Below are 18,230 nucleotides of genomic sequence, written 5' to 3' on the forward strand. Positions count from 1 at the left end.
TAACGATGCTACTTTTACTCTCAATCTTTAACAACTACCGGCCTTCCCTCTTCAAAACCCTTATATAGAGTGTTTTCTCTCCATCGACCTCAAAAACCCTTATATAGAGAGTTTTCTCTCCGTCGACCTCTTTGCCCTTTGCCTTCGAAGCATTTTTGCACAGTTAAATCCTTTGTCCAAAATCCTCGAGGTTTCGCATTCGTGTCTGATATTGGGCGAGTTTCTGGCATATTTTGGATCCATCGATTTCATTCGAGCCCTCCCTCTGTGCACTATCTGGTATTGGGATGGCTGGAACTCAGGAGGATCCTGTTCTTACACGGGCAGTAGATGACGATTCGAGAGAGAACGAGGATGATGCCGGAAAGGAAGAGGACACTGGAGCTCAGGTTGCACCCATTGTTAAGCTTGAGGAGGTTACTGTCACCATGGGCGAAGAAGAGGAGGATGTCCTTCTTGACATGTAAATTTCTTAATCCATGGCTATTTCATGATTTTGTTTTCTCAGTTGAAAGTTGTTTTCATGGCCTCTTCGGTGGCCCTTTTCCTGTGCACATAAATGGGACCTTGACTATAAGGAAGATGCATTTGGGCAGTTATTTACTTCTAATTTTTCTCCTTTTTAGTAAGATCTGTTTTTATCGGGTTCTCGATGTTTTGTTCGCCTGTTGATGATGATCGGATTTGTCATTTCAACGGGGTGCTGAAGAAACTCTATGGTAGATGCATTTAGCGGGCTATGGTTTGTTTTATCGGGTAATTAGGGTTTTGCTTTTTTGTGTATTTTGTGAGTTTCTTGTTGTTTTGATGTCCCATTGATATTTTGATCAGCATTTTTTGATCTCATTATGGTCTGTAATAATTGTTTTCCTATGTTGATAGGCTGCCGATGAAGATTTTTTCGGGGATGCATTTGATGGTTTATTTGTTATCATTGGGGGTTTTGTATTTTGACGAGTCTTTTTATATTTTGTTGAACTATAGGCCATCCTTTTTTCAATGTCTTTGAAGAATCTATGATGGTTTCTCTGTTATTCTGGTTTAGTGGGGGGTGTGATGGTCATTTGTTATTGTTAAGCATACGGGGTTTCGTATTTTTTGGTTTTTGGATTAGCCATTGAATACTGAATTGGGCCTATTTGATAATCTGTCTTTTGGTTATTGGCATTAGGGTGATTTGTCTTTTTATGTTGTGAGGTGGTATGATTCAGGCATATGTCTGTTTTGGTCTTTTGTCAACTGTTTTCGTTGACTTTCTATGATGTTTTGAACAGGTTGTTGATCATTTCTGTACTTTATGGGGATGTATGGGATGAGCATTCTTTTGTTATTAAATAGTTGATGATTTGTATTCTTACATGTTTGATGTTATTATTGAGCTTTTTTGTGGGATCCTTTTCGGTAATGTTAAGGAATATCTCCTGTGTTTTTAATAGGTCGTTGGTAATTTATCTTTGAATGCATTTGATATGGTGGGATATTGCGGACGTTACTTCTAATGGATGCCATGGGCTCTTAAAATGATCCTAATGCAGTTTCATTGTTTATTAATATTCCCATTCTTTTTTATATGTTTGACCCTGCAGGAAGGCGAAGCTGTACAGGTTTGACAAGGATGGGAATCAATGGAAGGAGCGTGGTGTAGGAACAGTAAAGTTTCTTAAGCACAAGGATACTACAAAGGTTTGGCTGGTCATGAGGCAATCCAAGACATTGAAAATATGTGCAAACCATTTAAGTATGTAAATTTGTTTGTTTGTTTTTTTTTTGTGTAATTTCCCCCCTGAGATTGTAATAGCTTATCTTACGTCCAAGTTTTAAGAGGCTTTCTGTGCCGAGAATTTGTGTTGATCCTTATTATCTGGATTATATTGTTTTTTTTTTTTTTGCCTTGCAGTTCATTCCCCAATGTCACTTCAGGAGCACGCAGGTAGTGATAAAACTTGGGTCTGGCATGCAACTGATTTCTCAGATGGGGAACTGAAGGAAGAACTCTTCTGCATTCGTCTTGGCTCTGTAGACAGTGAGCACTGTTCTTAGACTCTTCTAATCCTTGTTATGATCTTTTCTTTCTGTCTTGTATTTTTCTTTGATAAAATCAATGTTTGAGTACCTATATTCTTGGATCATTTCATTGAAGGGTTGATTTTGCATATGTTCTTAGGATGCTTTTGTGCAGATTATAGTGGGTTGGTAAGGGATCCCCCTCCCCAAACACCCTATCAGCATAGTTAAGACTTGAGTTTAGGGTGGCTTTAATTATCTCTGGTAATAGCAAATGATACGGAGGATTGTGCATAACCCACCCCCTTTTTGATTCCAATAAGCAGAGGTGGTCACTATGGTAATCCGATTTCAATTTGTAGTTAGAAAATGGGGTCACAACTTTCCATATTTTTTGTTTTGTTTTGTCTTTTTACATCAAACAATAGTATATTTATTAGAACCATAGTCAACTAAACAAACAGGAAACAATTTATTTGACAGGTGGAAGAAGTGATAGGCTTAGAGCAATTGAATTGTAGGCCATGCTTCTTGACAAATTGATGAACAGATGTCTCCTTACTTGAGATTTAGGTTGGCACCATGGCACCATCCTGTCCATCATTATACACTAATCTTGTCATTATCTTCTTCACTGTGAATGACTGGCCTGTTCCCTGCAAATAGATCTGGGCATAGAGGAGCCAATCCAAGAACAGTAATCTCTAGCACAAGACAATATTAATGATCTAAATACCTAATCCTGAAGCTTGAGTTTGATTTTTCTCTACTGGTTCTGAATCTCTGATTGAGAATCTCCCACTCGTCATTATCAAACCTTCTCCTTCATCATTGGCATCAGCTGCACTGCTGAGGTACTTTGGTTGGTTGTCATTGGACTTGAGAGCTTGAAGTTTCAAATGATTATAGTAACAGACAGCCAGAAAAGCCAGTCCACACCCACTCAAGTTTATGACTGTAACCTTTTCATTTATTACAGACAAAGATTATGTTATGAGCAGCCAGTCCTTGACAAGACCAGCAACATTCATAGTCAAGGCTGAAGTCTTTCCTATCAGAAGAAACACTGCAAGATTAAGAGCCAAGGCACAAGCAGAAATGTCATGTAATCCAAATCAAAGGAAGAGACCCTGATTATCAGAAATGGGTATTCTACTAAGGCCCAGGGGGTGCTGAGAAAAACAAGGCAACAAGGAGCAACAAAGATGTGATGGGATTCAACTTAATCCCTTTTGATGTTCGTGGAATTTGTATGAGAACCAATTGGGTAGTCTCACATGCAACTGCACTTAACTGGAGAATCACCTCCCATGCATTCATCTTGGCCTCCCCATAAGCTGAAATAGTAACTCCAATGGATATGGCCAACATATTGGCCTCAGGCTCACCATTATAAGCTTCTTTCTTCAGGGAAACCACAATCAAATACACAGCAATGGGAATTAGAGCTTTCAGCATTTGAAATAATGATACTGAGAGGAAAACATAGGCAGAATTTGAAAACCAGAGACCCAAAGAATACACTTATCAATACTATGGGTTCAACGAGCTTGAAGACTCTTACAATAGCAACAGCCAGTGTTGAGTAGAAGCCCATGTGAATCATGGTGGGACTGATCACACTAAAGTTGTCAAGCAATGGCAACTCCAATGGATATGGCTAACATATTGGCCATGGCCTCACCTTTATAAGATTATTTCTTCAGGGGAACTGCAATCGAATGCATGGCACAAGAGCTTTCAACATTTGAAATATCGATACTTTGAGAGACATGCACCAAGGGCTACATCATTTAGGATTTGTACTCAGTTTAGGTGTCATATTCAAGGGGAAGTTGTTATGCTTTCCACCACTTCATAGATTGTTAGAGTGATGAAACAAAAGAGGCTCCCTCTTGAGGCTAGATTATGTCATTCATATCAGCTGTGTTGTTGATGTCCTAGCTCAGCCAGGTCTTGCCAAAACTCTGTTGAGGTTCAAAATTTATTATAAACTGAAATGTCTTCACAAGAATTGACCTCATAAAATGCCATAATCACAAGATATGCCATACATGGCTGTGATTATGGCTCGCAAGACCTTAGACTTTGAGTAATGAGGCTCGCAACATCACTTATGATTATGCACTCTACAATTCTGTGACCAGCTGAATGTCAAGCAATTGAACCACGATTTAAATCCTATTTTGTCAGCAATAAGTACTATACTTTGTCTTTATTTAGTGTAGAGAACCAAGCACTTATTCTGCTCATCTATAGAAGGGACAATGGTTGTTTGCCTATGAGGTATAAGGAAATCCTATCAGATGTTTTGTATTTTCGTATGGAATTGAATCATACTCCTGCACACTGTAACATTCATATATATCAACCTGTAGAGGCTTTAATAACACCTGGTATTCTGGTTAGTGATTTTATTGGACCTCATGTGCATATCCTACATGCATAGGATGGACTATTCATATGTTATAGGGTATTATTCTTATTATTTAGGGTGCACATCTTCAGGTGCTCAAGAACGATTACTAGAACAGTCAGTTAATTCTGCAATTTAAAGGATGAAAAAGGAGGTTATAGGAGTCTAGTTTTGGTTCTCATCCACAATGTCACACTAGTCTGCCTGGGCATGGTTCTCATGGTTTAATAGTGACTTGAGGAGTCATAATACCACAGATCACTAAACACGAACAGCTAAGGTAGCCCAAGGACAATAGCCATCTTTACACATTAATTAACAGGTCTTACATTAATTATCCTAGGGGGTTTTAATACTTCCAAATGCTTAAAAAACAGTTAGCAGAGCATTCACATTACACATTCCAGCAATCTTTTCTATAAACCAACCAAATGCAGTCAGGAGAGCCCTCCTTTTAAACTATACAACCTTATTGTTATTATGATCAACCTTATTTTAATATATAGTGTGACAAACCGTATGTGACAGGCAGGTGGAAAACTTTTCTCGCAATTGACTAAGCGACGTCCTGCGAGCCAGACTTGAGACGGAAACCCTCGTCAGAAGTATATGCTTGGCTCTTTTCCAAACAAATGAAGAGTCAATGAGGTTTTGTGTAATCACTTCTGGTATCGTATTGGGTTAACCCACCCCCTTTTTGATTCCAATAAGCAGAGGTGGTCACTATGGTAATCCGATTTCAATTTGTAGTTAGAAAATGGGGTCACAACTTTCCATATTTTTTGTTTTGTTTTGTCTATTTACATCAAACAATAGTATATTTATTAGAACCATAGTCAACTAAACAAACAGGAAACAATTTATTTGACAGGTGGAAGAAGTGATAGGCTTAGAGCAATTGAATTGTAGGCCATGCTTCTTGACAAATTGATGAACAGATGTCTCCTTACTTGAGATTTAGGTTGGCACCATGGCACCATCCTGTCCATCATTATACACTAATCTTGTCATTATCTTCTTCACTGTGAATGACTGGCCTGTTCCCTGCAAATAGCACCAATTCACTCTCTACCCATAGCTTGTAGTTGGGAACATCTACCTAGGACAATATCAAATTCACTCTCTACCCATAGCTATGGGTAGAGACCACATCGCTAGACAAAAGCAACAATTGTAATACAAATGTATGTGGTGTTTCTATTTGAGATAACAAAACACTAGAGAATCCCAAGAGTTTTCAATCAAGCCAACTCAAATCATTAGTAGGAGATTCATCCTCCAAGACCCAATGAAAGACTAGATCAACCTTATCAAATAAAATTGGATCTAGATCCTTTGCCTGCAATTGTTTTGTGAGCATCCAAATGTTGTAGTTGATGAAGACCAACTTCCCCAGTTGCTCATGCTCCAACATACTGCACTTTTTGCTCATATCCCTGTGCAAAACCCATTTTTTATAACAAACAACAAACCCCTTCAACGTCATTTGCATATAGGATTTTATATCAGCTGGGGAGAGAACTATGTTTTTGTCTTTTATAACAATCTCAAGATCACTCTCCATGAATTCAAAGACAATATGTAAATTCTGTTTGTGTGGATATGCATCTATTAGTTGAATTATACTTGGATGCGAAAGCTCCTTCAATAATTTGATTTCTCTTAAAGCAGTTACATTAACACCTTCTTTGGCTTTACCCAGATGGATTTTCTTTACTGCCACAGTTTTGTTTGTCACAGTCTTTCAAAACAGTTTTAATCCAGAACTGGTTGTCTTTTTTTCTAGTTCTTGATATTTGTATGGGTTCCATAGGGTGGCAAGGCCTCTTGAGTCCCCTCTCGCACTGACTATTGCACCTTTGCTGCTGGCCCAACAAATTTGCTTGGCTTTTTCAAATTCATTTGCATCCATCTTTGTTTCATGAAGGAATAAAATGCCTGCTTTCTCAGTCCTTATTATATCCTTTACTGCCAGGGTTTTGATGGTGTTCCCCAAACCTCTTATATTCGAAGAAATTATTTTCATTGAGAGGTGCGCAGAGATGCTTCCTTCTCCTTGTCCCTGTATTTCATTGATTCCTTTCTGGCATTCTGCTGGTTTTTTGTGTTGCTGTTCTAATGTTTTCTGCTTGCCTAATATTTTCTCAATGGCAGTGGCGTCATCTCTTTTCTCCTTGTGAGGTTTTCTTCCCATTTTTTTGAATCCCTTTTCAACATGCTCAAGATGTTCCCCATCAGCCCAGGAGTCTGATTTCTTCTACTTGCAGGAGGCGTTGATGTTCCTATTAGGATGAGGAACAGGAGACCCTTCGTTGTTAAGAGGTTCAACTAGCGAGGTCTTCTCAATGAGAGATGAGTTAGCAGGGTCATGGGGTGAGGGGGCTGTGTTGTCCACTGAAGGTTTTTCTTTTTTATTGGAGAGGAAGATATGACAGGAGAGGTGTAAAGACTAACTAAATCAGCAGGAGGGTCATCTGCTTCAGGGCAAACAGATTCTGTTGTTTGGTTACCATGTCAGGAAGGGTAGTGAAAGGGTCAAAAGGGTTAGAAGGAGTGGTAGTTACAACCTCTTTCCTGAACGAAGATCCAGCTTTGACATGCCTTGCACATGTTTTCTTAGGGACATGACATTCTCCCGAGGGACTTACAACAGAGGTTTTGGACTTGCAATCATTGGCAAAGCGACCATATTCGTGACAAAGCTTGCACTTGTAATGGATCTGTTGATAATCCAGAGTCTGCTCATGGATTCAGTCTCCATTTTTGAGGATTATTTTCTCTGGAAGAGCTTGTTCTAGATCAACTTCAACACAAATACAAGGACAAACATATTGTTTATGCTTCAGTTCAGAACTATCTAGAAACTTTCCAAGAGAGTTTCCTATGTAGATGGGGCTGTCAGTCTCCCAGCAAGGAAGAGGAAGACAAGGAAGTCAGACCCAGATAGGGTAAGGGTTGTGACTCGAATTTTTTCTGAAGGAAGCTCCGTGGTAGGAGCATTATCAGCTTTCTTTACAAATTTTGAGGAGAGGGAGGAACTGGTTTTGACTTTTTACCCCAACCACTAATTAAGGTGTTGAAAGCTGAGTCTGCTTGGAAACCTCCAGAACCCGATGATATTTCTTCTAACGTTGTTGGGTTATTCGATTGCGTATCTCGTACAAAGCGAGGAAGACAAGATTCGATTTTTTGAAGTGCGGGAGCAGTTGCAGAGCCCTTGGAGACAAAGCTTGAAAAAATTGAAATAGAGGCCTGTGTAGATAGTTAATCATTGAAATTTCTTAGTTTTATTGGCCGATTAGATGATTTGGCAGTGGACTGGATCTGTTTTTCCTTGTATTGTTGGTGAGATTTGTATATCTGGGAGAAGTGGTTGCTGATTTGGTGATTCAAGAAGAAATTGATAGATTTCTGAGTGTTTTGCCACAGAGATTGGGTAGATTAATCAGAAATCCATATTCATGTGTTTCACTGTTGATTTTGTGTAGATTTATCAAAATCTGTGGGATTTTTGACTGTTTAAGAGCAGATTTTTGGAAATGTTTGTGTTTTGTTCTTGTTTGAGGGCAATTTTTTCACAAATCTATGTGATACGTGGCTGCCTACTGGTGTTGAGAGCCCATATACAATGGTTTGTCCTCAAGATTGTAGAGTGAGGGAGGGAGGAAAGTCTATTTTGAATTTTCAGCATTTTACTATGTTTCAGTGTCTATTTCTGCATTTATGACCTGTATCACTGGCCTTTTTACCCAACATCATGTTGTAAGGTAGCCATGGAATTTTTGGCAAATGCTACATGCATGTGTAAGCAACATATGTTTGTCATATTTGAGTAGAGGTGCTTGGTTGATATTGTCCTAGGTAGATGTTCCCAACTGCAAATAGCACCAATTCCATTTCCTGAGGCATCACATTCCAAAATAAAGGTTTTTGTGAATTTTGGCATAGCTAAGGCCAGTGCTTGGCACATTACCTCTTTAAGATGTTCAAAGGACTTCATTGCTTCTGGAGTCCATGAAAATGCATCTTTCTTCAATAATGTTGTTACAAGTGCTTCTATTCTCCCATAATTCTTAACAAACCTGCAATAATACCCTGTCAACCCGAGAAATTCTCGAAAGCTTGAGTTTGATTTTTCTCTACTGATTCTGAATCTCTGATTGAGAATCTCCCACTCGTCATTATCAAACCTTCTCCTTCATCATTGGCATCAGCTGCACTGCTGAGGTACTTTGGTTGGTTGTCATTGGACTTGAGAGCTTGAAGTTTCAAATGATTATAGTAACAGACAGCCAGAAAAGCCAGTCCACACCCACTCAAGTTTATGACTGTAACCTTTTCATTTATTACAGACAAAGATTATGTTATGAGCAGCCAGTCCTTGACAAGACCAGCAACATTCATAGTCAAGGCTGAAGTCTTTCCTATCAGAAGAAACACTGCAAGATTAAGAGCCAAGGCACAAGCAGAAATGTCATGTAATCCAAATCAAAGGAAGAGACCCTGATTATCAGAAATGGGTATTCTACTAAGGCCCAGGGGGTGCTGAGAAAAACAAGGCAACAAGGAGCAACAAAGATGTGATGGGATTCAACTTAATCCCTTTTGATGTTCGTGGAATTTGTATGAGAACCAATTGGGTAGTCTCACATGCAACTGCACTTAACTGGAGAATCACCTCCCATGCATTCATCTTGGCCTCCCCATAAGCTGAAATAGTAACTCCAATGGATATGGCCAACATATTGGCCTCAGGCTCACCTTTATAAGCTTCTTTCTTCAGGGAAACCACAATCAAATACACAGCAATGGGAATTAGAGCTTTCAGCATTTGAAATAATGATACTGAGAGGAAAACATAGGCAGAATTTGAAAACCAGAGACCCAAAGAATACACTTATCAATACTATGGGTTCAATGAGCTTGAAGACTCTTACAATAGCAACAGCCAGTGTTGAGTAGAAGCCCATGTGAATCATGGTGGGACTGATCACACTAAATTTGTCAAGCAATGGCAACTCCAATGGATATGGCTAACATATTGGCCATGGCCTCACCTTTATAAGATTCTTTCTTCAGGGGAACTGCAATCAAATGCATATCAAATGGGCACAAGAGCTTTCAACATTTGAAATATCAATACTTTGAGAGACATGAACCAAGGGCTGCATCATTTAGGATTTGTACTCAGTTTAGGTGTCATATTCAAGGGGAAGTTGTTATGCTTTCCACCACTTCATAGATTGTTAGAGTGATGAAACAAAAGAGGCTCCCTCTTGAGGCTAGATTATGTCATTCATATCAGCTGTGTTGTTGATGTCCTAGCTCAGCCAGGTCTTGCCAAAATTCTGTTGAGGTTCAAAATTTATTATAAACTGAAATGTCTTCACAAGAATTGACCTCATAAAATGCCATAATCACAAGATATGCCATACATGGCTGTGATTATGGCTCGCAAGACCCTTAGACTTTGAGCAATGAGGCTCGCAACATCACTTATGATTATGCACTCTACAATTCTGTGACCAGCTGAATGTCAAGCAATTGAACCACGATTTAAATCCTATTTTGTCAGCAATAAGTACTATACTTTGTCTTTATTTAGTGTAGAGAACCAAGCACTTATTCTGCTCATCTATAGAAGGGACAATGGTTGTTTGCCTATGAGGTATAAGGAAATCCTATCAGATGTTTTGTATTTTCGTATGGAATTGAATCATACTCCTGCACACTGTAACATTCATATATATCAACCTGTAGAGGCTTTAATAACACCTGGTATTCTGGTTAGTGATTTTATTGGACCTCATGTGCATATCCTACATGCACAGGATGGACTATTCATATGTTACAGGGTATTATTCTTATTATTTAGGGTGCACATCTTCAGGTGCTCAAGAACGATTACTAGAACAGTCAGTTAATTCTGCAATTTAAAGGATGAAAAAGGAGGTTATAGGAGTCTAGTTTTGGTTCTCATCCACAATGTCACACTAGTCTGCCTGGGCATGGTTCTCATGGTTTAATAGTGACTTGAGGAGTCATAATACCACAGATCACTAAACACGAACAGCTAAGGTAGCCCAAGGACAATAGCCATCTTTACACATTAATTAACAGGTCTTACATTAATTATCCTAGGGGGTTTTAATACTTCCAAATGCTTAAAAAACAATTAACAGAGCATTCACATTACACATTCCAGCAATCTTTTCTATAAACCAACCAAATGCAGTCAGGAGAGCCCTCCTTTTAAACTATACAACCTTATTGTTAGTATGATCAACCTTATTTTAATATATAGTGTGACAAACCGTATGTGACAGGCAGGTGGAAAACTTTTCTCACAATTGACTAAGCGACGTCCTGCGAGCCAGACTTGAGACGGAAACCCTCGTCAAAAGTATATGCTTGGCTCTTTTCCAAACAAATGAAGAGTCAATGAGGTTTTGTGTAATCACTTCTGGTATCGTATTGGGTTATTGTTAGAAGCGATAATTGGATTCGGATTCTCATCGAGTGAGTTGTTTTGCTTTCTCAATTTGAGAGGGTTTGTTTGGAGGGAAAAACGAAAGAGGACATACAAGAATAGTGAGGGGAAAGATGCAGAGGAAGAGGATTGAGAACATCGCCAGCAGGCAGGCTACATTTTCCAAATGTAGGTGGATTGCTGAAGAAAGCTTACGAGCTCTCGGTGCTCTGCACTGCAGAAGTTGAACTTGTGATTTTCTCCCCAGTAGGAAAGCTCTATGAACTGTTTTTTAGTGCAAATCCTACTATTTTGATTCTAATAATCATGGCTATGCAAACCTCATGAGATTCTTACTAATAACCCCGGTGGTGCAAGCCCTAGTAAGCTCGATGTTGAAAAACTTAGTGTAAAACCTTTAAATCGCTGGTTTTGTTGTAGTGCTTATTGGAGAGTATATAAAAAATTTCACACCTTTTTATGAGATATGGGAGGAAAACATGTTAAAGATTTTTAATAAATATAAAATTTCCAAAATGATGCTAGTTACGTGTGATTCTTTTTTCATTGTTTGTGATTATGAAAAATGAAACTCAATGTTTTTTCATTAGTGCACACATATTTCATTATATAATTGCATATAGAAAAATCATTCCAGAGCCGATAACAATAAAAGTGAAGAATTTATGGTCCAACGTTATATTTAAGGGAGATGTTTAAGGATGACGTTTGAATTTTGTTTTTCATTTTAAGACATTTGGAGCAAATATTAGGAAGGACTTTGAGAAAGGATTGTCCTTGATTTTCGAAAATGGAGTTGTTCCTTTCCAGCCATATGCCCCAAGTGACCATCAAAGGGAGAGCTCATATGTTTTTTGGATGTTTTCTTTATAGCCATTTTTTTACACATATCCATAGAGTCCCCATGCCATTGATGTGAATTACTTGTTCGGTTTTTTTTAACCAAACAAGAAAAATTAAAAAAATGCCTCAAGATCAAAGACTGAAACAAAGACCTATTGACATACCTTTTAAAGTATGGAAAGAACTTGTAAAATCATATGAGAAGTTGGATGCACAAAGAAAAGTCGGCAATGAGAGCATTCAGGTATTGAATTTTTCATTAAACATTATTTAGAATGTATTAATACTTATAAGTATCTTAGACATGTATTTGTGTGAAAATAAATTGAATTGGTTTATGTTTAAGGACAAGGCATCCAAGGCGAGGTTAACCAAGACAAAAGTCACTCATCGTATTGGCCAGAAAGGTTTAAAAGCACTGATAACAACCTTTGTAAGTATATTAAACATGTGATATTTTTTTAATAAATTTTGTACTAGAAGAAAGTCATTGTTATCTAATTTCTCCCTATTTACTGATTGATAGGAACTAAAATATGGAAGACCTCCAAATCATTTGGAAAAGGAGGTGTTACAACAAAAGAGATGGGTTGAATTTGTTGTTTGGATGGACTCTATGGTATGTAATCTTAGTTGGATTTCCAATATACTTTTAAACCATATTTTCATTTTATTTTTTAGTACTATTAGATATTATATCTTACCTCATTTTATGGTTAACATTGTATAACAAAAACATGCGTTGTGTTATGTAATTAATACTAACATGTAATATTGATTTTTTTTGTCAGAATGCTATAGGTAATGATTGCCAAGACGATGATCCAAATTATGTTCAACATATATCAGGAGATGATGAGGATGAGGATGAGGATGATGGTGGTGAAGGAGGAGATGATGATGATAGTTGCGGTGTTGGTGATGATGTGGATCAGAGTAATGAGGATGGTCAAGATGATCATGAGGATGATCTTGGTGGTGGTAGCTAGGCATGCACATGCATTGTTTTTTATGAAGAAATTATTCTGTAGAATGACATTGCTATGTTTAGATGGGTGTTGTGAATTTACCCTATATCAATGAGACATTTTGATTTTGTAATCAAACGATGGGTTTGATTTATGTATGTTGTTAATTTATCGTAGAATAACGATATTCATGAAATATTTTGATTTGTTAATCATATTTGAATTTTACTTGTTTTGATTAAAAATAATACTGATTTTATTAGTATTATGTTGCTATTTTATACATGTTTTGAAAATTGTTAATGACACATTGTTATTTTTTTGGATGGATGTTGTCAATTTCTCTTAAATTTCTTTACAAATGATTTTGAATTGTGATATCTGCTTTAATGATATTTAGAAGCTATAATATATTTCACTATGAATCTATAAAGGGGGTCATATATGTAAAGAAAAATATACTCTATATAAGAAGTCAAATGCGGATGTAACCATGGATGCAAAATTGAAAGTAAAATTGGATGTTAAACTAGGAATTAATACAAAATGCAAACAATTGACATACAAAGTGTTTTAAATTAGAAGTGAAAAATTGTGCAATAGTTGACACAAAGAAGGGAACAAAACATGGCATACAAAAGGATATCAAATTGGGCAAAAACAAGGACACATAAATGGGCACCAAATTAGATGCAAAAAAAGACAACAACTACATGTAAAATAAGATGCAAAGTTGAGCGTTAAAAAGAAGCAAAAAACGTTACAAATTAATATGCCAAATGATGATGCAAATAATGGTGTAAATTTGGGATGCAAACTTGGGTGCAAAAAAGGAAAAAAAAAAGATGTAAGAAAAGACATAAAACAAGATGCAAAATGGGGCTGAAAAAAGGTGAAACCAAGGATGTCATATTGGATGTAAAAAATGATTCCTAATCACATGCAAATTTAGGCTCGAACTCAGACACAAAATTATATGCAAATGTGGACACAAAATGAGGCAAAAAAAGATGCAAATTTGGATGGTGAAAACGATGTAAAACTAGACACCAAAAAAATGCAAAATTGGATGAAAAAGTCGGTGTAAATAATGGTGCAACATTCGACACAATAGACACAAAAAAATGGTGCAAAAAGGGGCATAAAATAGCTTAAAATTGGATGCAAAACTTGGTGCAAAAACAAATACAAAAGTAGACGTAAAAAATGGCTCTAAATTGAATGTACCATTAGACACAAAATAAGATGCAAAGGTGGACACAACACATGACTCAACATAAGATGCAAATATAAATGAAAATATGGATGCTCAAAATGATGTAACATTAGATGCAAGAGATGGTGTTAAAAATGATGCAAAATTGGATGAAACAAATGACGCAAAATATGGTGCAAAATGAGATGGGAAAAATGGAGACAAATCAAACGCAAATGTGGATGTAAAAAATGGTCCAAAAAAAGATGCAAAAATGGGCACAAAAATGGATGCAAAATTTGGTGCTAAATCAAATTCAACACATGGTGCAAAGATAGGCACCAAAGCTGGTGCAAAAATAGAAGCAAAAACTAGTGTAAGACTAGATACAAAACCTGGCGTAAGACTAGATGCAAAAACTGACACAAAATGGATGCATACAAAGACGTTAAATTGGATTCAAAATACAGTGTAAACTTGATGCAAATGATGGTGCAAAAATGGAAGCAAAGAATGACACACAATAGGAAGCAAAAGAGAATGAAAAATAGATGCAAAAAATGACACAAAACTAGAAGCAAAACCTATCATAAAATAAGATGCAAACCTTGGTTCAAAATTTGACGCAAAAAATGATGCATAGTTTGGTGTAAAAAATGATGCAAAATCTAGCGTGAAAAAGGATGCAAAATCAGGTGCAAAAAAGGACGCTTTAAAAATTGTACAATAGAGCCAGATTTAGCGCCAGGTTGCTCATCACAATTACAAAAAAAATGCACTAAAATCTGGCGCAAAATCTGGCGCAAATCGCTGGTTTTGTTGCAGTGAGAGGTGGAAGCAGGAAAAAAAACTGAATTTCATATGTGAGTAAGACTCACTCTTCAGGTTTTTCTTCCTTTTTTCTTTTCGACCTTGCGCCACTCGCCTTGGGTGGGCTCGATCGAGGCTATGACTAACTGTGTTTCAACTTTCTGCGAGCCTGATTCCTTGTCTGAATCTGATGTGTCTGATTGGTGGTGCCGCTTTATCCCTCCCATATTCTGGGCATCGTTTATCTTGTCTGTCTGATTTGGGTGGAGCTGTGGAGCCTTTGACGGTGCTATGGGAGAGGATGCCGCGGCTTCGCCTCCAATTGGGTCATCGTCATTTGCAGGTGGAGGATTGTCTTCCTCCTCGTCTTCTGTTTCTTCTTCTGGATTCACTGTATTCTGCCAGCCTCTTGGTTTTTTTGCTTGTTTCTTGTTCCTTCTGTTTTCCTTTTTGGCTTGAGGACAGTTGATACGGAGATGACCTGTCTGTTGACATCCTCGGCATCTGAAGGCCGTGTTTTCGTAATCTAGTGGTTGTTTCCACTGGGAGTTGTTATGGATCAAGATGATGCTGTCAGGAAGCCCTTGACTGAGGTCAACTTCGACACAAATTCTGGCAAAAGTGTGAATGCATCTAGCAATTCTTTCGACATCTTGCTTGATGTATTTGCCTATTGCATTCCCCATTGCTTCAAATACTTTGGGAAGCCAAAAGTGAAGCGGGAGATTATGCAACCTTACCCAGACCGGCATTTTGGAGACCACCATAGAGGAGGGGTCAAATCCCGGGAACCAAGGGGTCGTAAAGAGCCCTGCGTTGCCCTAGAACCATGGCCCCTCATGGAGGGCATGGTCTTTTTCCTCCACTGTGTCGAATTTTACAATAAAAAAACCCTTTGTGCATAAAAGGATGTCACAATTTGGTGTCCATGTGGAATGGATCCAATGCCGTAAAGCATCTGTTTTTGGCCAAAAGCCATTGAATCTACAGATGACTGCCAAAGAAGAGAGATCATCATGAAAGTTGTTTACCTCCGGCAGATCGATTGTCAGAACTGGGTTCTGCTTACTTTGCTCCACTATATAAGGACCAGGCAGATCTTGTGGTGGCGCTGGCTTGTTGGTGGCTTCCCCTTTTCCTTTGACAGCGTCCTTGAACGAACCTGTGCCCTTTGAGCTAGATCCGAAGCTTCCTCCTCTCAGCCTCGTACTTAGAAAAATTGTTGAATCTCTCACTATTCCATAATGCTGCACTGTAAATTCTTCCTGTAGAGTGTGTCCTGCATAGATCAAGCTCAGCTGACTTGCTGATATGCCTGATAATTCTTGAATATCTTCCTTTATATTTTTTATCAGCATCCCTGTTCTTATTTGCATGCAGATTGTATTCCCTGACAAGGTTCTTATGAAAATTTGAATCGCTTCTGGACCGTCTGGCTCTGTCCCTCCAAGCGCTGTTTGCCCTTTCAATCGTTTGATGCCGCCCCTCGTTGGATCGGTGGGAGGCAGAGGATCTGTACCCATACGTAGGCTCTTCTTTTGTTTTTTGGCCAGATCGGTTAGATCCGAGCCAGATCTGCTATATTTGTGGACAAGGGAGAGCGGATCTGTACCATGCAGCCCCCCTTTCTGGACAGGGGAGAGCGGATCTGTACCATGCAACCCCCCTTTCTTTCCTCCGACAGTGTATTCGATGGGTATGCCTACAGATCCAAAATCCAGAGGAATAGGCAGTCGGCTCTGTTTCCCATTGACGCAGACAGGGCAACCTATCCAGGGTAAGTCACCCGCGTAGGAGGGCGTATCAACCTGAGACTGTGTGAGGGTCGGTTGATTTGAAACATAAAACCCCGGACAATGAAGAGGGGTGCCCAGAGTCGCCCTGAGGAAAACGAACCGTGCCAAGAAGGGGGGGAAAACCTCCAATACCTGTTTGTTTTGATTCGAATCCTGTTGCTCCTTTCCGTCAAAGGATCCGGGCCAAGTCCTGAGGGTATCATCGAGCGCTGAGGATCCCGCAGCCAGGCTCCAAGCCGTTCCAGCATCAAACAAATCTGTGGGGGCGGCGGCGGCAACATACGGACCTGCTGAAACCCTAAGCTCGCAAACACCTGCCATCCAAGTTCCTTAAACTATTCTATTCTTGAATGAGTATTACTTTAATTCCGAATGATAAATATTCTTTTGTTACATTCATAATAATAATTTATCTCTTTTCTAACTCAGTAACCAGAGAACCCACAGTAAAACCATTTTTCGCCAACCCACAGTAAAACCATTTTTTGCCAACGTTTCAAATCCCAAAATGGTGAAAAATGGTTTTTACTATGGGTTCTCTGGTTACTAAGTTAGAAGATATAAACCACAGAGGTCTTAAATCCAAAATTTATCTCTTTATAATTCTAATGGCATTGGGTATGCAATGTACATGTTAGGGTAACATTGAATGTTATAATGAATGAATGATATCATGTCCATTTATTCATGAGAAAATAACTAATCATAACTTTGAAGCAATCAATGTGATCTAAATAACAATAAGGGAGAGTTGTGTGGAAAGTTAGTCCCTACCTTGGTGAGATTCAATGAATGAGACAAAATTAAAAACAAAGAGTAATATTATGTAGTTTGGCTCTCATGATCAACTACTTTAGGTTGCTTGTAGGTAATAAAATGTAGCATAATAATCAAAATCTAATACTTGAGTGATATAGAGGAATCAATTTTAGCTTCCTTCTTGTAGGTAATAAGGTACAACCTAATAAACAAAATATGATAATTGAGTGGTGAGTGATATAGAGGAATCAAACCTGGCATGGTAACTATCCTTCCATTGCTAAATGCCCTTGCTCTTCATATAATAGTGCATATAAATGATGAACATGATTTATCTTTTACTTGTGTAAATTCATTTTTAAGTAATATTGTAATTATGTAAACTTGTTTTCATTGTATTTTAATATTGATATGCATATGCTATTTTATCCATGATTAAATAAAGAGGGAAAATCTCATTTGTCACCCAAAATAGTAAAAGGGCAAATGGTTAATGTGAATTGAAAATGTACTTATTTTCTATGCATTTGTTCTACTATGTGAAATTTAACAGTGATGATTTAATTATGAACATTAAATTGGAAATATTAGATTTATTGTGCAATTTGTAGAAAAAAGAAAAGAAAATTGTTGTGATTAATATCATGGTGTTAGCTAATAAATCATTTACTTTGACATTTTATAGCTTGCATTTTGGTAATGTTCTAAACAAATTTTATGTTCTATGATTTTTAATTTTAGGATTTCACTAAGACAATGTGGGGTTCAATCTATTATTTAGATTTGATACAAGAAAACACTTGGAATTTCTTTTGCACGTTGATTGGTGTTTATTTAAGTCCATTTTACAACTTGAAACTTAGACTATAAAGATGTCAAAAATTCTTATTCTCCAATTAAAAAAAAATCTAAGATTGATATTAGTTTTTTTAATATTATTGTTATAATA

The 18,230-nt window shown here is 37.7% G+C and overlaps 1 protein-coding gene across 2 annotated transcripts; it reads left to right on the forward strand.

The window, feature by feature from the left end:
* Positions 1–77: 77 nt before the first annotated feature.
* LOC149238389 (ran-binding protein 1 homolog c-like) lies at positions 78–12,859 on the forward strand. 2 transcript variants are annotated; one of them, XM_089373017.1, is made up of 4 exons: positions 78–463; positions 1,587–1,738; positions 1,898–2,023; positions 12,545–12,859. In XM_089373017.1, the coding sequence occupies exons 1-4, from the start codon at positions 288–290 to the stop codon at positions 12,556–12,558; spliced, it is 468 nt and encodes a 155-aa protein (XP_089229143.1). In that variant the 5' UTR covers positions 78–287; the 3' UTR covers positions 12,559–12,859. The 2 variants fall into 2 exon arrangements, with proteins under 2 accessions (XP_089229143.1, XP_089229142.1); XM_089373016.1 differs by lacking the exon at positions 12,545–12,859 and adding an exon at positions 12,100–12,233.
* The last annotated feature ends 5,371 nt before the right edge of the window (positions 12,860–18,230 follow it).

This window comes from Pinus tabuliformis, chromosome 8 (assembly GCF_031772625.1).
Source record: "Pinus tabuliformis cultivar Carrire ecotype Pingquan chromosome 8, CPIR1, whole genome shotgun sequence".
Lineage (NCBI taxonomy): Eukaryota > Viridiplantae > Streptophyta > Pinopsida > Pinales > Pinaceae > Pinus > Pinus tabuliformis.